The 19,817-nt window shown below is 45.3% G+C and overlaps 1 protein-coding gene across 1 annotated transcript in view; it reads right to left on the bottom strand.

Moving 5' to 3' along the window:
* The window catches only part of SNTB1 (syntrophin beta 1), a 204,398-nt gene that overhangs the window by 129,614 nt on the left and 54,967 nt on the right, over positions 1-19,817 (bottom strand). The window contains exon 2 of the mRNA XM_075582311.1: positions 636-852. Coding sequence (XP_075438426.1) covers positions 636-852 — 217 coding nt within the window. The remainder of the gene's footprint in view (positions 1-635; positions 853-19,817) is intronic.

The following is a 19,817-nucleotide window of genomic DNA, read 5'->3' as shown; positions in this document are numbered from 1 at the left end:
ACTCGGTACAATGATCTGGGTACCATTCTAGACCTGCCCTTTTGGCTTGCTGGCTATTCCCAGAAATAACGCTATGATCGTACATGGTCTGGATGTGAGTAACGGCAGATTTTGGTGTGACCCAATTACCATAATGTTCTTTCCATGCGCTAACATCAACGGAGGTTCGTGGGCATATGCGATGTTAGGTTAACAGATCATTAGCATACGACGTCCATTAAAAGTTAGTGATCCCATATTTCTTGGGTTATTGCGAGGTCATCCTAACGTCATCACCTTTGTGGATATGCTTTATGACTAGCGTTACGTTAAATGGGGGTAACGTCATGATAAAACATTTAACGGACATCTGAGGATCTACCCATAAGTATGTGTCTAATGTCTTAATAAATATACAATACATAGCACTGACAATGTATCCACGACAAACCCTTGCCCCAAATCTGTTGCAAGCTAATTTTTTTTAATGTGTGGGGCTTGAAGGCTTTTTTAAAGTCCCAAGAAGAAGTCACTGGGTCATGAAACTGGTTTTTCCACATTAAGATTCAGAAGGTAGTGATTAGTTGATAAGTGGTCAACGAAGGCTATCATCTCTATTTCAGATCTCTACGGGCCAACCCTTCAAAGGAATGTACCTATTTTCTGGATCAGAGACTGTCATATTCCTTGTTACAAAGCACATCTTGAGTGGGATGGTTTTCCTGTCTCCATGGATGGGCGCAGAGAGAGGCGAGGGCGGACACGCAGAGGAATTTCCTAACCGTGGAGATTCGGGTGGGGGGGTTTCCCAGCCGATTTCGGAGACCGGAGAGCCTTTCTTCACATACGGTGTTGCTTCTCGCATGTACTTCACTGTAAAATACATAAAACATATGTGATATGTGAGAATATATAAGTGCCTTGGCCGGTTCCCTACCGTTCCATTTTTAATTGATTCATTTATGGAAAATAAAATCCAGGCTGTATAACTGCTGCGTGGGCGAGATGGGAAAATGGGTGGGTTACTATGTCAGGCTTGTTTTTTTTTATTCCTGGGGTGAACAACTTCAAAGGGCTCTTCATCTGCGCTGTGAATTATTTATTTGCTCAAGAATAACTGCTACCATATGATTGAAGGAAACATGGGAATTAGGTGATAGGATGGCAAAAAAACTACAAAGAAATGGAGAGTGACAGTGACACACAATTTATTTTTTTCTAAAAGGAATTGTACACTGAGCTATAATAACCTAATCCAGATACATGTATAAAACATCCTCTCTAATGCTGTACTCCCCAATATAATCAATAGTCATATGAAATATTTTATACAAAATGTCATTTAATGAGGTAATCCAAACATGCAATTTTTTGGCAACTTTTTAAAAAAAATTTTTTTTTAACTTTTATCATAGGCAGGGGGTCTTCAGAGCTGAACCCCACTAATTTCAGCTCTGGTGACACCCTGTTTTCGAAGATACAGACCCCATATGGGGTGCTGGTAGCTGCTTTTGCTTAGCTAGCAGGGTTCATGTAATGGCAGAGTTTCAAAGCTCACACGCCTTGCAGGCCTATAGGAAGTCGTGATGTCATCAGGTTCGGCTTCCTATTGGTCCGTGGAAGCTTTAAACTTTAAATCCCAGCTAGCCCAACCGGAGCTGCTACCGACATCCCATACAGAGGTCTGTACTGTATCTCTGGAAGCTGGGCTTTTGCCACAATCAGCAGAACTAAAACACTAAACAATGTGAGAACCAAACCAAAAAACACTGCTGAAAGTGCTCACCCTTACATATTATGCCAAACTTTTCATTCCCGCCATGAACCTTCGTCAGGTCAGGAGGTTACTAAAGTCTCCCGGCTAGAAAACTGGCGGAAAACCAAGGCAGAAAAACAGCACAAATTATTAAAAAAAAGGAATCCCACTGAAAGCAATTGGAGTTTTTCCTTTGATAAATAACGCACATAGTGTTCTAGAGCAGGGGTTCTCAACTCCCAACAGGTCAGGCTTTAGGGATATCCCAGCTTCAGCACAGGTGGCTCAATCAGTAGGTGTCTTCGACTGAACCATCTGTGCTGAAGCAGGGATATCCTGGAAACCTTACCTGTTGGGGGGTTCTTGAGGCCTTGAGTTGAGCACCCCTGTTATAGACCACACCTTCAAAAGATGGAACTAGATCATCATAAGACAAAACCTCGGTCATCGTGAAACGCAGCGGCCCAGCAAAGGAAAATACAACAAATAGATTATTATATTTCCATACTAGAAGTTGTAACAAAATCATAAAGGGTGCAAAATAAAAGTCCAAAAGAATAAACTGTAAGTCAAAACATCACAAATCCTGGCAGAGTTTATAAGCCTGTCCATGATAACCAGATGTCCGGTATTGATCCAGACTGTCCTGTAGTTGGACACACTGTCCAGTAAAAAATGAGAGGTAATTCTGGACATGTATGTGTCCGGTATTACCTCTCTGGACATGGTGACCTGACCGGGGGGCTGCAGGATTTCCCCGAGCTGGGAGAGAGCAAGGCTGTAGCTAGGGGGCTGGGTGGACCCTGATTGGCGGCAGCTGGGTAATACAGCCAATCAGGAGGAGGCGTCAGGAGCTCTGGGGTGGGGCCAAGGAGAGGAGGAAACAGCACGGAGCGGAGAGAGGTGTGTGTATGTGTGTGTGTCTCAAGCGTGTCGCACCTTTCACCATTGTATCCAGTATTTCTGGAGAAGCCACCTGGCAACCCTAATGATAATACGTTTCATACATCTATACATTTCTTTTCAAGAAAGTCCTGCTAAAGCTTACCTGTATTATAAACCTCCATGAACAGGCATGAAGAAAAATGTCTACAATCATAAATGACAACATAATAAAACAACCCTCTTACATGTCAGGGTTATAACCTCACTGATAAAGAACAGTCTTATCAGGAAACAGCAGTTGGGAACAGTGAGCGGTCTATTACATGCCAGTGTAATCTATGGTAACAGAAGCAATCAATCAGAGCATACCATGGTCTCCCACCACAATACACACCAATATACTGTTTCCACACTCAATGCTCGCAGCATGTTTCTGTAGAAGAATGCATGTTCTGAATACAAACGGCTTTTTGAAGTCAACCGCGTATACTAAATCTCACTTTGCATGTTGATTTCTAGGAAGGGCATGTGGTACTGTGGTTATGATGGTAGTGTAGAAAATGACCCTAGCATCCCACGTGTACCTGGCTAATAGTTATATCATTCTTCTTTTACTGGCTTTGGAGATTATCATGTTGATAGTCATTTAAAAAAAAAAAAGTGATCTCAGGATTTGTCCCCAGAAATGGACCAGGTTTGATGACCCATATTTTGCGCTTAGAAACTTTGGTCTTGTCTGTTTTTCAAGCATAAAGCTCATTTTTTAACCAATTTAAACCCTAATTTACTGCTCAAACAATGGGAATAAAGTAAATGAATCCATGTTTATCTTATCCGAGTTGATGGATTTGCCCTGAAACTTGCCAAACAGCTCTGCAGCAGTTCTGTTGGTCTCCAGTTCCCACAAAAACTCTTTTGTTCAAATGTTTGGATGGTGTTTACAGTACAACAAATAAAACCACTAATGAGGAAACACTTGGAGCATCTTCCATTTAATTCGCAATCGAAGTCGACTCTAAATAACATGCAACCACAATAAAATGCAACTAAACATACGAATTAAAGAATGACTATTTATATAAAATCAAATCAGGGTTCTGAATATTGTTATTCAATGTCTTTATTACGTAAACTTAATGAAAATAATATACTTAATTATATAATCTTTCTAGATACGTCTTTCCAGTTAAAAAAAAGAATCCCTAAAATGTAATATTTAAGCGGCCATCTAAAGGAGATCCAGATGACAGTACAGACAAAGGCACGGTATAAATGTACTGCGGATAACAACGAAATGCCTGAGGACACCAAATGTTCCAGGTTATCAAGACAAGTTGAGCCAGCCGTGTCTCTTCTTTTTGTATTTACTTTTCAAATGATCCTATTGAGAAAAGATTGTTAAAAAATAAACATCGGTTCTGTGTGTCCCACAGACCTAAGGTGTTAGGTATCAAAACACATTTTTTTTTTAAATATAGATGAAGTTCAATTATTCCAGGGATACTTAAAAATGGCTGCCATCCTTCCCAGCTTCTAGTTTAGCAGTAACGATCAGTCGAACCGTTGGAACATTTTTTTTTCTTCTTAAAGAATTAGCAATGCTTCTGCTCTATGAAATTCCATGTATAAATGCACACCGTTTGTAATCCACGCGCAGGTAGGTAGCCGTGAGTAACTAAAACCATAACACAAAACAAGCCGATATCTTCTCCGTGACTGAGTAGCTTTATTTCTGTTAAATAAATCATGACACGGTGTAATATGTCATGTGTTGTTGTTCATCTGAGGTTGTATTTACCTAATTTTTAGACCTGCTAAGGAACAGATGATTGTTATTTTGTCCTGATATGTAAAACCATGGAATTCAAAGAGGGTGTACTTTCTTTTTCACACAACTGTATATAGTAACATTGAAGAAGTGGTGTATTGTTGACGTTGTGCCACATGGTCGCTGGGTGACCGCACTTTCATATAATTAAAGATGTTGCAGACATTAATGCCCCTGCTGGTGCTTTGCAGTGGGACAGACACGACGCGCCAGCAGAAGCAGACACCACCGTGTCTGTATTAGCCCCGTGCGAAAAAGGGACGAGACAATAAAACGTTACTGCTAACGCCTGCCAGCAAGTGCAATAACGCCTGCCTCATCTGTAAGCCCATGTTTACTTAATGGTGCTCTGGCATAATACACTATTCAGTCCATTCAAGTAAATAGGCAATAAGGAGTCTGCTGACAGCTAGTGTTATTGGGTTCTATGTTAAAGATCCTGATTTTTTAAAATCAAAATCTCCCAGTTGCAAACCAGGACAAAACTTTGATAACCTTGGTGTGGCTTTTTGCTCCACTGTTGCCCTGCCTTTGCAACATAGATCCTGTCCCCTACATCAGGGGTGCGCAAACTTTTTCTTCTGCGCCCCCCTGCCTACTCTCCCACCCTGCTCGCGGCCCTCCCTCCCCAATACCATGTCTCCGGGGATTCAGACGTCACAACGTCATGTGACCCTGTGGCATCATTTGACGCCTCGCTAGAAGCCGCCGGAGACAAGGTAAGGGCACTTACAGTACAGAGGCCTTGCGCGCTCCCCCGGCATTTAATTTAAATGCGCGGGTGCTCTGTAAGCCCCGTACCCCCCCCCCCCTGAAAATCCTGTGCCCCCCAGTTTGCGCACCTGTCTGTTAGCCTTAAAGCGCTTCCTGGCCCAGATTTACTTCTTATGTGGGCTGCTCTATTTGGGTTTGTTTAGTGATACAGCACTGCACTGAGAATAGATGGAAAAGGGTATAAAGAAAATATATGGTATTTTAAACCAGTGGGCAAAACATTTCAAGGCAGAGAAATTCCTTTGAGAATGGCCACTCACCACCCCAAATTAGCGGTTAGACACTGATGAGGGAATCACTTTCCTGTTAAGTCTATAGATTTCCTTGGCAATTGCCAAGCCTTTTTTTTTTTTTTTTTACTCTATTTTGCAGAAGAGAGTATTTCTGGACTAAGCAATATTTAATTACCAATGTACCATAGGAAAATGTGAATGTCAGCCGTTCAAATGCCTCAACCTTCCCAACTCCCTAATGTGGTGGGTGCATTATGTAGGAGGGTCTTCATGCATAGACACTCATATTAGCAGATTCAGGAGTCAGACAATAAACAAGCACTGTATGGACAACTATTAAAAGTGCTTTGCATGGCACTTGTGTGCAGGTATACAGTGAGTGATGGCTTTCCAAAACGGATCAAATAGTGCTCACTTGGAATGAGTAACAGTTCTGTTACGTGCAATGTGCTTTCTTTTTATGGTCCATGGTTAAACGAAGTCCGGTTTTAGGCCATGAAGAGGTGCATCAACATTTCACCCCAGTTTTTCTTCCAAAGATTTGCACCACCCATTATTTGAAAATTAACATCGTTGGCAATGTAAATATCAAGCAGTATTTTTAATCTAGTGCAGCAATTGGAATATAATCTACTTTATAGAGTTTCAAGTGCATTGCTTTCCAGTTCTTTTCATTTATCAAAAAAGGGCAGATCAGAGGTCAATCTGAGTTAGTACATTCGCAGCTATATTTACAGTTTGCATAATCAGTAGGTGCTCATGTTAGGCATGTACATTGTTAAAATATTTCACCATATTTCACTTAACGTGTCTGTATTTCTATAAATATGGTTTAGATTGGCAGTGTAAATTCACAACTCAACACTAGTCCACTGACCTTGTTGTGCTACATGAACGTTGCATGTTGTAACCTGATACTTCTTCTTTCATTAGTTCTCAGAAGGTGCGTTTGCTCCTCTCAATCACACAACACTGGATGTTGCACAATGTAAAATAATGAGTAAGAGGACCTAACTGCGATTTACTTAAAGATCGACACCAGCTGGAAGCACCGGATGAAATCCTTATTTCATGTTGGAACTTGGGGTCAGATGAGCTAATACTGCCAGTCAAAAATATTCAATAAAACAGAACAGGAGCGCAGCTCTCAAATGGTACATGAAAAAAAGGAAATAACACAAAATCGTGCAACACCTTATATCACAATATTAGAGAAACCAGTAAACTATTGGGATATATGGTGTTGCACTATTTTATGCTATTTCCTTTTTTCATACACCATTTGTTCTGTTTAATTATGTGCACCTCATACTATTATGGGTTGTAATAATTGTATTCACCTTTTTCACTTACACACATGTTTAATATTTGACACTATAAAGAAGTCGCACATTGTTCTAATCAAAATAAAACGTATTCTCTGTTTCCTTGTTTGTTTTTCCATTTCTCTTCCCATTTTCTTCCTCAGTACATTTAGTTACATTAATAACAGTAAATGGCTGCAAAAAGTATAAATAACCAAAGGCACCTGGTTTTCAAGGCGTCTGTAATCAAATAGCAGAAATCCATTTTGACCTTACTCTCCTATAAAGAATACAGCAGAGCAGGACCTAGAACAGTGGTCTACAACCGAGGAACCCCTAGTCACAGTGCTCAGTTGCTGAGGCACCCCCATGACAGGTCAGGCTGTCACAGAAGGCACAGGACAGAGACAGTCACATGAGATAGAGGGGGCAGAGAGCCACAGGAGACAGAGACTCACAGGAGATAGAGGGGGCAGAGAGCCACAGGAGACAGAGACTCACAGGAGATAGAGGGGGCAGAGAGCCACAGGAGACAGAGACTCACAGGAGATAGAGGGGGCAGAGAGCCACAGGAGACAGAGACTCACAGGAGATAGAGACTCACAAGAGATAGAGGGGGCAGAGAGCCACAGGAGACAGAGACTCACAGGAGATAGAGGGGGCAGAGAGCCACATGAGACAGAGACAGTCACATGAGATAGAGGGGGCAGAGAGCCACAGGAGACAGAGACTCACAGGAGATAGAGGGGGCAGAGAGCCACAGGAGACAGAGACTCACAGGAGATAGAGGGGGCAGAGAGCCACAGGAGACAGAGACAGTCACATGAGATAGAGAGGGCAGAGAGCCACAGGAGACAGAGACTCACAAGAGATAGAGAGGGCAGAGAGCCACAGGAGACAGAGACTCACAGGAGATAGAGGGGGCAGAGAGCCACAGGAGACAGAGAGGGAAGAGAGCCACAGGAGACAGAGAGGGAAGAGAGCCACAGGAGACAGAGAGGGAAGAGAGCCACAGGAGACAGAGCCACAGGAAACAGAGAGTCAAAGGCAGTGGTGGATTTCCCATAGGCCCGGGCTTAGGGTGGCAACATTTTGGGCCGGCAAACATGTTCGCCCCCATACACAGAGGCCGCGCTCTCAGGCCTATCGGCCTGATGGGAAGTTCCTTACCTGCTGACGTCACCGCCTTCCTGCTGCCTCGGCCTTCTTTCTGCAGCGTCAAATGAAGCTGCGATGTCACACGGCGTCTTGTTGCCATGCCAACGCAACAGTGCTGCGTCAAATTATGTAATGACATCACGTTGCCATGACAACGAGATGGCGTGTGACGTCCGCAGCGTCATTTGACGTGATTTCGAAGAAGACGGAGAGCAGCAGCACGGAGGAGGTGGCACCAGGTAAGTGCCATGGGGCGGCGGATCTGGAAATTCACCACTGATTACAGGAGACAGAGCGGCAAGAGAGCCACAGGAGTCAGAGGGTGAAGAGAGCCACAGGACACAGAGTCACAGGAGTAGGAGGGGGAAGAGAGCCACAGGAGACAGAGTCAGAGGGGGAAGAGAGCCACAGGAGACAGAGAGCCACAGGACACAGATTGGGAAGAGAGTCATAGGACACAGATGGGGAAGAGAGTCATAGGACACAGACGGGGAAGAGAGCCACAGGAGACAGAGTCAGAGGGGGAAGAGAGCCACAGGATACAGAGAGCCACAGGACACAGATTGGGAAGAGAGTCATAGGACACAGACGGGGAAGAGAGCCACAGGAGACAGAGTCAGAGGGGGAAGAGAGCCACAGGAGACAGAGTCAGAGGGGGAAGAGAACCACAGGAGACAGAGAGCCACAGGACACAGATTGGGAAGAGAGTCATAGGACACAGATGGGGAAGAGAGCCACATGAGACAGATAATCTCCCCGAGGCCACGCTCCTTGTAGACATCCTACAGCACAGTACCAGCCCCCTAACCCGATAGGTCCATCCAGGACGAGCCCTCGGCCTCTCTATTGGTTCAGTGACGGCAATCTCTTCGCTGACTGGTCGGCTCCCGGTCTGCCATGCTTTCAGATGGAGGCCGGGGTTCTATGTAAGTCGATATCGATCAAACTTTCACAGTCATTCATGGTTAGTTTTGTCGAGAGACTAATCGGAAATACGGATTCTGACCCGAGAGGCGGTGATCCTGAGTTACTGGGACATCCTGAGACGGACGGATTATGGAGACATCCTGGGTAAGATCGCTTCAGCAGCGCCCAGCACTTAGTACGTCCCCTGTAACGCCCTGTCATGGCAAATTGTGACCGTCTTAATGCATCTGTGTTGCTCCGTGTTGGCTTTGGTCGGAATAAATCTTGTTTATTTAAACCTCCTCGTTCTATCTGGTGTTTGCGATCCCGGTGTAAACCGCCTGGCCTCCAGTAACAATATGTATAACATATATAAATAAGCCCATTTTCAGCCTTTGCTGAATAATTTTAAGTGATGTTATTGCAAACACAGAAGAAAATTCTTGATTTTAAAAATACACAGTTCTGTAAAGAAAACACGGAAGATAGAAAAATGTACATTTTGCAATCTGTACTCTTGCGTCAAAAACAGAAATACTCAAATGTCTCCAGCAACATCTGGTTACATATTTTCAAAGAATGAGGCACACAGATGTACAGCTGAAATGTAAGAGTCCTTCAATGATTTATCTTTATTATTTTAACATTATGCCCAATGGCGAAACTCTCAGCCCAGGAATAGCAAGGTTGGTTCATCCACTTTGTGACTATGACAACTAGATGAATGAACATGAATGTAAGTACTTCAAACCTACAAAAACAATGAATTTATATTTAAATAAACACTTTTTTTAACCTTCCTTTTAACCAATAACAATAGATGTCATGTATTGCACAATGCAAAAAAAAAAAGGCTGCACTCACATGGTCTTGCAAAGAACATTATTGACGTTTTGGTCCAAAAATATGTGAACTTTATAAGGTCCATATTTTTGACAGAAACGTCAATAATTCTTTGCACTGTACATTACATACTACCTGTCCACGCACAGGCTCTTTTGCTAGACCCCATGGCAGTTAAAAAATTTTTAGCGGGAGTACTCCTGACCTTAGGCCTCGTCCAGGGTGAAGGGAAGAGCAGAGCGAGCGAGCTGGCGCTCATGCACAGTGACGTCACCTGCATGTAAGCAGGAGACCAATCTTGTCCTGCTAGAAGAAATTTGCAAGCGGCGGGGGGGAGTGTATTGCAGTAACACATATATATATATATAAATATATATCCCCTCTCCCCCTCCCCTCTCTTTCTCTTCCCCTGCTCTCTCCCCCCTGCTTTCTCCCTGCCCCCCTTTCTCCCCCCTCCCCTTCTCTCCCCCCCAGTGACTCTCCCCTGCTCTCCCGCCCTCTCTCTCTCCTGCCCTCCCCCTGCTCTTTCCCCCTCCCCGCGCTCTCCCTCCCCCCATGATTTTTCCCTCCCCCCACTCTCTCCCTCCCCCACCCTCCCCCTCTCTCGCCCGACCCTCCCCTCTCCCCCCCTTCCCTCTTCCCTCCCCTCTCTCTCCCCTCTCCCCACCTTCCTTCCTCTCTCCCCCCCTTCCCTCCTCTCTCCCCCCTTCCCTCCCCCCCCCTTCCCTCCTCTCCCCCCCTTCCCTCCCCTCTCACCCCCGCCTTCCCTCCCCTCACCCCCCCTTCCCTCCCCTCTCACCCCCCCTTCCCTCCCCTCTCACCCCCTTCCCTCCCCTCTCACCCCCTTCCCTCCCCTCTCACCCCCTCCTTCCCTCCCTTCTCCTTCCCTCCCCTCTCCCCTCCCTTCCCTCCCCTCTCTTTCTCCCCTCCCTTTCTCCCCATCCCCCCTCACTCAGTTTGCCCCCCCTTCCCCACTACTGTTTCCCCCTCCTTCCCCACCACTCCGTTTGCCCCCCCCACCACTCCGTTTGTCCCCCCATCACTCCATTTGCCCCACCACCACTCTGTTTGCCCCACCACCACTCCGTTTGCCCCACCACCACCACCACCACCACTCCATTTGCCCCACCACCACTCTGTTTGCCCCACCACCACCGCCACTCCGTTTGCCCCACCACCACTGTGTTTGCCCCCCCCACCACTTTGTTTGCCCCCACCACTTTGTTTGCCCCCCCCACCACCTCGTTTGCCCCCCCCACCACCTAGTTTGCCCCCCCACCACCTCGTTTGCCCCCCCACCACCTTGTTTGTCCCCCCCACCACCACACCACCACTCCGTTTTACCCCCGCGCCCCCGTTCACATCCCTCCATTTCCCGTTTCGTGCCACCCCGTGTCAGAGGACAGCAACCAATGCAAGCTCCCAATGCTTGTATTGCATTGGTTTTGCCTTGCTGTCCTCTGATTGTGTAAGTTTGGTCATGTGATCTGAAATCGGAGCTACAGATTCAAAAATGTAAAACTCTTGAATCTGAGCTCCGACTGCAGCTCACGGCCACAGACATTGTTGCAATGTGTCTCATCGCGGCCAGCGTGAGCGCCCGCACCAGCTCAGCGCCACCCTGGACTCAGCCTCAGAGTCTGCAAGGAAGCTCCCCTGTCCTCCCTGCAACCCACGTATAAATAAACACACAACGAAGGTCTGTAGGTACAAATGCAGCGACTTTATTTCTACAAATAGTAAATGCCAACCCTGCCAGCGTGCTGCCCCCGGGTAAAGTCCTATGTTACCCAAACCATGGCCCGCTAGGCCCACCAAGCTGCCCCCCCCCCCCCCACCGGCCCGGCCGTTAAGTGAGACTGGGCCCTTGGGAATCATGCACAAATGAGCCCTGCCCACTCGCCTCCCCCGTCCACCGCAGGGCTTCTCTGCACCCACAAGGCTATTTAATCTCCCTAAACTAGCCCCAGGCCCTCAAGGACTCTGTCAAGCCCCTGCTGAAGTGTCATGTTAAACAGATCAAACCCTATTTTAGACAAATGTACCCCGTCTGGGTGAAATAATCCGCTATTCACTGAATTGAACTTTGGGTGACTTATCACACAGCCTCTTCTGTAACATAAAATTCCCAACTGCGTGATTAATTTTCTTTCTGGTTCGCTCCACCACACCAGCTCCCCGCACCCCCCTCCATGCCTTCCTGTTGACAATGTCTGACCACACCACCTGGACCATCCCCCAATGTATCTGTATCTGAGATAGATCATTCCTGATGGACCTAACTAAGACTAATGGTGTTACTGCCCCCACATTGTTGCCCCCCACGTGAATAATCAGCATTTTTGGCGGCCTCCTATCCCTCCCGAAGACCACTAGTTCTGGAAACAGCCGATTCCATCTCAAGCCTCACCTGCCCCACTAGAATATGTTTCCCTCTTTCCCACTCACACCGAAATTCCTCCTGTATGGCCGGACGACCGCACGCATCTCTGCACAATGAACTAAAGAATCCTTCATGATCCAAACGTCTGGAGGCAAAAAACCTAAAATATCAAAACAAAATCAACCCACAACCCTTAAACTCAACCCAGGCCTAAAATAGCTTAGATAGCAGCTGGATTCCCAATGGCCAATCCTTTTGATCACCTCTGCTCCTAGGCCGACCCGAGCTGCATCAGTCGCAGCCCCCCTGTAGAAGGAGTGAGTCCCAAATCTGGAACCATCTGTCCCAGATCTTTAAGGCATAATTGGAAAACCCGCTGGTATTGAAATCTTTATACCGGCTCACCATCTGCATGCACCAGCAATGGGCCCCGGATAGGGGGACAAACCTCTATGTAGACACCTCTATCCTCCTTACCGGGCAGATCATGCTGTCTCCCAAACCCTTTAGGGAAACCCAAGCGCCCCAGCCTTGCTGGTCTGTCTTAGACTACCATACCAGGACCCCGAGTGATCAGGGCCCCTGCACCACACGCTCGACTGACAGGCCCCCTCCCACCTTGTTTGTTGTTGTTGCGCAAACTAAATTGCTTACATGTAATACCTCAAAAAATGCCAACGTAAATGTTGAATTAAACAGCTTTGCCTCAAACTGAGAAAAACAAACTTTCCCATCTCCTGAGCCAGATAGAAACAAAAAAAAGATAGCAGCGCACTGCCAAGGAAGCCAGGTGGTATAAAAAATTTTTATTGAATAAACAGCATCACCCAAAGTAGGCGTAAGACCTCCTACGCGTTTCATGAGCCTGGCCCTACAGCACTGGCACAATGACCGGCTTCCTGACGTTCTGGACTGCTGACGCCCTCTTCAAACTGGCTACTGCCCTCATCACTATGAAAGCCTTAGTCGGATCACCCGCGCCCCTTAAATACATAAAAAATGCCACCCCTGTGAGTTTCCTTTCCACTGAGCTACCCACTAGCCCTTTCTCTTTTAAAATGAACATGTATGTTAAGAGGGCATTCACCTCAGATACTTCTCACCCAAGTTACCCTGCTAGATCCTGGTATTAACGCCAAGATGCTGCATAAACGTCCTGCGTACCAGGTGCAACTGAAACCTACACCAAGTCCATCTTTGGACTGTCACCAACTCCCACAACTTCACCGAGCATCCTCCTGAACTCTGCTAACTGCCATCCCAGGTACATGCCTAGCCCTAAAGGCTATGTTTAACTTCAGGCAAGTTAGCACAAAGTTGCGCAATCAAGCCAACACTGTGGGGCGGGGGGGGGGGAAGCGGGACCCAACATTATTAACTGCCTCAACCACCCCCATATTATAAGTCCAGAACACTACATTCCGGTTAGGCAGCTGGGCGCCCCAAGGTCTTATTGCAACTACTAATGGAAAGAATTCTAGGAATGTCAGCTTCTTTATTAACTGTGACTCCACCCATGAAATCAGCCATACCTCCAAACACCAGGACCCATTAAAATATACCCCGAATCCCACTGACCCGTCCGCATCCGTAAAGAGCTGGAGGACATTGTTGGATGTCAACCGATCCCTCCACAGTGTCCTACCATTGTAACAGTGCAAGAACTCCAGCCACACCCCCATATCCTTCCGGATCTCTGATGTTACTCTTATAAAGTGATGTGGACGTCTCACTCCGGCCATGGCAGCCACTAACCACACCCCATTGGCAAGCATAAATCCACAAAATGTTGGTCGCCCAGCTTGCATCCCAGCAGGTGGCAACACTGGAGGTGTATTGGCAGTAACCTAAATGCTGACTTTATGTCCGCCTTCGCCAATAGTGCGCCCTCCCCGTACCTGCCAAATAATGCCACTGCCTGATCAAAATTAGCATTACCCACTGACAAAAGCTCCCTGTCAATGCCGTTATTTACAGACACTCCCTCCGGATAAGACAGATATTGAATCAATCGGATGGATCTTACATCTTTCTTTTAGGAAGTATGCCCAATGGCGAAACTCTCAGCCCAGGCATAGGTAAGGAATTAAATGGGCAAGCTGTTGCTGGAGCCATCCATCCTCTTTAGAAAGAGCTTCTGTCTGCAGCCGATCCAGCAGCTCCTGCATGGACGCCAACTTGCAAACTTCTCGGCAAGGAGCAGACTGCTTTCCCGATTGGCCCTTAAATCCCCTTAACCCCACACGCTCCCCCGCACCATACCGTGACGCAGAGAGAAAGGGGGGTGGGGAAGGAAATCAGTGCGTGGCCCAGTCGCGCTAAAGGTGAGGAGAAGGGGAGATGGGAAAAAAGTGCATGGTCTGCCACGCCCAAGGTGAGGGGGTCAAGTGCCCCGCCACAGAGGGGCTCCAGACTGCTTTTTTTTGCACTTTATCTATTGCACAATATCAGAATGCATGATATCCAGTTGTATAGTAAAGCAGCAATCCATTTTTTTTTTTACTTACTTAAGATCGCTGCTTGCCCTTTCCAATGCTATTATTTATTGTATTTTTTGTTTTTTAAATCTGATGCTTTGTTCTGCAGATATTCTCAATTGAAATAAGTGTCCGGGAGATTAAAATAGATCTCTCTCCAGAACCCAGTGCAGTCTAAGGCCACAATTATAGTGTGAGCTATAGTGCGCGCAGCACGAGCAACAAGCCGCACCTCTATGAGGCAGGAAATAGAGCGTGCGGCCGCGCACGCGATGGCGCAGCAGCGTTTTCAGCAGACAAGAGTTTGTTTTTGTCGCGTGATGGCCGGGTAACGTGAGCAGTCCAGCCAATGAGGGCGTACCAGCCTCGTGACATCACAGCCACGCCTCCCCGCACTGTGGATCTCAGGCCAGAGTTCGCTCGGCCGACAGGCGCGCACAACGCCATGCGCTCCGTCGTGCGCCCACTTTATGCGAGGTCTAAAGGTTACCCCAGTAACCACAAAAAAAATTCTATTCAATATGTGCATCAATACAAACTGCACACTGACAAGCGATTAGTTGCAGTTCGATCCGTTCTCCTGTAATCGATCGCTGAAGATTCGGATCGGGGGTTCTTTATATCACTGTTACTGCTGCAAAACAGTACCCACAATGCAAAGTTCACAATGCGAAGATCATGTGACCAGGCAATTACTAGATACAATTGGTGTGCAGGCTGGATTTTATTGTTCCTGGGCTCGCGCTGACGTCACGATGTTGCGCACGGACGGGTTGCGCACGCACTGGCACTGGCACTGGCACGCGCACCCTGGCTGTGATGTCATGCGCGGACCCGTTTTTGTCGCGAAATTCAATTTGGTAGGGTTATTGGGGCATGTATTTAAGCCGGGTTCTCTGCACTGTAATGTATACTCCTTGTTAAAGGACATTTTGTCCGAAACGCACAGGAGGTTGCACAACCCCCTGGGGTGATGTCTATTTTTTGAATAAAGAATTTAGCATTTTTACCACGTGGCTCCCTGGCAGTGCGCTGCTTTCTTCTCTGGTTACTGGATTTCTACGTTTGCGGCTGGACACGCCAGTATAGACTCGTGGAGGCTCAGGAGTGGGTGAGATTTATTCCATTATTTGATGAAGGCTGTTCTCTACTTCAGTACAGATTTATCTTTTCTCCAATGAGATTTACTGCAGGTTGATTTTTATCACCCTGATTGTTTTCTTCAGGAGACATTATGCTTTTATATTACTGGCTTATCACTCATACACCCACTCCATAATAGAGTCTTACTCCAGAGTCTCAACTATAAGGACTATTGAAATAAGATTGTATATATTCCTAATTCATTGGAGCACCCAACTTCCTATATGAAGATACAATTGGTGCACTGCTAGAGAGAGGGCAGGGCTTAAGAGCCAGAGCCTGTCTTAGAAGAGGAAGGGGATGTGACTTTGTATAGAAACAAAAATGCTTGTTACATTACAATGCATTAAAAATGTCTTTAAAAATTGTTTAAAAATACAAAAATGCTGCAAGTATTTTCTCATAGCACAGAACTGATTTATTTAAAAAAAAACACACATGTAGGATATTGCTTGAACTGCAGCTGATACTCATGAGGATTTAGAAAACATGCGCAGGGGGACAGATACTAACATTATATGAGTTAAATTCATAAAGGCTTCTGGGATGGAACTAGACACACAGATACCCAGCAAGCTCTAAGGCTGCACTTATAGTGACAGCGCGTCAAAACAAATGCATTGTCGCCATCGCGTGTGCTTATAGTAAGCGCGACGCGACGGCTTGGTCGCGATCGCTGGAAGTCATCTCAATTTGATTTTTCCAGCAACTGCAGCCTGATGTCGCTGTCGCGTCGTCGGCACTCTAAGCGTAGCCTTAGGAACCCCAAAAATTACCACATATATAAGTGTCAATTGCAGTGCTGGTGGGCGTGGCTAAATGTATACAACAAAAAAGAGCTTGCTGGGTATCTGTATTTATTAACTTTGTCCAGCTGGTCTCAGCTGTTTTGGAGGTCAGTGGCCCCTCCCTCCCAGGGTTTAAACTCACCCCTCCCCACTTTCCAAGTGAACAGGTCTTTCACGCACTGGTTGTGACAGATCCAATGCGATCATTCTTCCTCTAATTATAGAGTTAAATAAGAATTGTAATCAGTTAGTGTTAGGACCTGCTAATGGTCATGCCTTGATGTGGCTAGCAGGCTTATGACGCTTTGGACAAAGGGTTTAACTAACTTACACTTTTTCAAGGATATATAGGTATTTCTCTGTGTATTTTTGTCATATTGGATGTAGCTTTGGGCTTCTTTGATTTTTGTTGTATGGAACTAGACAGACACTTTTTTAACAGCTATATTACAAAGTATTTACTATATATACACTATTAAGTGATTATTTTAAATATATATATCGCAATGTATATCGCAACAAAATGACACAATTGTGGAAAGTGCAACCTTCCTTTTTGATATGAAGTTGAACTTTCACTTTTCTGTTCCCTGCTATAGGATTTCTTGTTCTCACTTCACTTGTTTTTCCTAATTTATTCATGCTGCTAGATTTAATATATTTTCCTTTTCCCCCAGTTACTTTCCCATGATTTCGATTTCATTTCTTTTCTGTTGGATCTGCTTCCTGTCACCTCACTGGGGTTAAACTGTTTATAAAATGGTTTATATAATATTGGTTTTAGTAGCTCTAATTGTAGTTTTAAGCAAGCAAAAAGGTACAACAAAGGAAATAAGATGCAAAGCATCCCTGCCTCACAAAAGTTGATGATGGCAGTGTTAATGAGAATATAATAAGAACATGCGGTGAGAGAGAAAAAATTTCCTTTACTGAGCACAGGCAATCTGGACTCAAGTGATCCCTGTTGAGGCTCTAGCGAAATGCTAGTCAGGGAGGTGACAGCACACTTTGCCATCATGTGACAGAGCCTGGAACTGTAGAAGGGGAGCGGGTGGCGTGCTGCGTGACTCCGCCTCTTCCTTCTCTTCTAGCCCTGCTATCTGTTATTTCATATCACATTAGGCATTTCCTCTGACAGATACCTTTGCCTGTTATGATGAGGCATGCTGCTCACATGATGTTTGATATACAGAACTTTTTTCTGTCTCTCTGTCATTTTATATTATGGACATACACTTTTGGGTGTGGATACGAGTATAAGGGCTTGTTACACTCTGACCACACATGTATGATTCCTGGGGCACTCTTTTTGGCCATCTACTACAGATGGGTTGGTTGTGTGTGCAATTGTGGACGTCCCATTTGATTCATTTACATCTCCACTTCCAGGGGTCGCTTTATATTGTAATATTACTATTTTGTTTTCTCCTGTGGCTACTAATTGTATATATTTTTTGGTATATTATTTTAGTTTCATCAATCCACTTGATGTTTTGGGGAGTATCTTTCCTTGTTTGGGGGGAGGGGAATTAGTACTGTTGAGTCTAGATCTGAATCACTATACACAGGAACTTTTTTCTCCTATATAATTGTAGTTTTCCAATGATAAAACATGCTTTTTTTCTTTTTCTTTAATGCACTCAGATGTTAAGAATTGAATGAAACATAAAAGTGCTTATGTACTACACATTGTATTTGTTTTAGTCCTTTACGGTTCCATCCATATAATTTTCATTGCCTTATCCACACAGGCACATCGGTTATCCGACAGAATCCATTCCACAAACCATTGTCGGATAGCAAAACGTTGAATTGCGAATACAATGTTAATCTGCGTTGGCGAGCGTCAGATATTCCATTCCGACGTCGGATAATGCGTTCTGCGGAATGATTTATGACGCGTCTGATAACCCGTTTGATTGATAACGGAACGACGGATAGCGAGGACCACCTGTACTGTATTTACCTAGCCTTGGTTGTATCCTTCTCAACTTTAGTTATTAAACAGCTATTTTAGGAATGATGTTGTTTTGTTTGGCACTTTGCTTATTTGTTCCTTTCAATCTCTTATAGTTACATCCACAGGAGTTTATTGAAGATGATGTCACCATGTTGTCAATAATGTCATCATCTTGTAATGCTGAGAATGTATATTCTTGTCTCCCATCATAATTATCAACTACCGTAACTCCAGGTCTATTATGTGATAATGAACCTGTCCCGGTTTTATAGTCCAATTTGCTACACTGCAAGCAACTTTGGTATGATAGAGAGTATGGTCTGAAGAAATGTGAGTTCGGATCAATTTGTTTCCATTTTACGAAACCTCTGCCTTCTAACTGTGTTTTCAAAATGTCCAGCTTTCCTACTGTATTTTTACTTTATCACTGTAACTATAGTTTTATTTAAAATCCATCCTGCACATTCATAAAAAAATATATATGCTGTACTTTAAATGACTTCTATCGTACAATTAACAAGCATGTCCTTTATGTCAAGAAATTCCTGGCAGATTTTCAGAGAATCAGTTCATCCTGTATTGTGTAATATTGGTGCATTCTTTAAATAATATAGTAATTGATGCAGCGTAAGTCTGTACTCCATTCCAGGGTTATATTGCCAGTAAAAACAGCCCACATACGTTCCAGGACATACTTGAAAACGAGAGGTAACTCTCAATGTATTACTTCCTGGTAAAATATTTTTATAAATAAATAAATAAAAAAGTAGCAATTCCCATCAGAAGCCTATGTAGCCCTGGTAAGGAATGGGGCTATAGTTCTATCCTCCTCCTGGTATAATCCCTGGTAAGGGCAGGTTGCCAGGAGTTATCATGGGTTTCCCCCACCTCAAGCACTTGCCCTGAGTGGTGGAGATAGGTCACCTGACCCTGTGTCAAAGCAAGAGACACGGGGCGGTGCCTGCTGAGATCATAAAAGAGCAGTGCATGTCCTATTTAGTTGTGTTCTGTCAGTCTGACAGTAGTTAGAGTGAGTTAGGTTCCTGAGGAGTAGGGCCTAGTGAGTTATAGGTGGACCAAATACCTCTCACCCTGCTTGGGGATGAGGGAAGAGCTGGCCCCACTCTGGATGGTCCTTGGGGTCCAGAGTGGAGGCAGGGAACGTCTGAAGGGAGAACAGCTAGTGTACTGTATTGATTAACTGTACCTGTTGTGAGACTGGAATCTCTCATCCCTGTGAGGGGATTCTGCGGTAGGGATTCCACCCCGCATCCCTGGGGTTTACTGCAGATGGAGGCGCTGCACCATTGTACCAGAACGAAGGCATCCACCCCTGTAACCTGTTCCTGTCGTCCCCCATGTCATCGCGGGAGACTCAGGCCCTCCTGTTGCCAGCAGGT

This window comes from Ascaphus truei, chromosome 2 (assembly GCF_040206685.1).
Source record: "Ascaphus truei isolate aAscTru1 chromosome 2, aAscTru1.hap1, whole genome shotgun sequence".
Classification (NCBI taxonomy): domain Eukaryota; kingdom Metazoa; phylum Chordata; class Amphibia; order Anura; family Ascaphidae; genus Ascaphus; species Ascaphus truei.
Note: the sequence above shows the minus strand (reverse complement) of the source record. Positions and strands in the feature narration are given on the sequence as shown.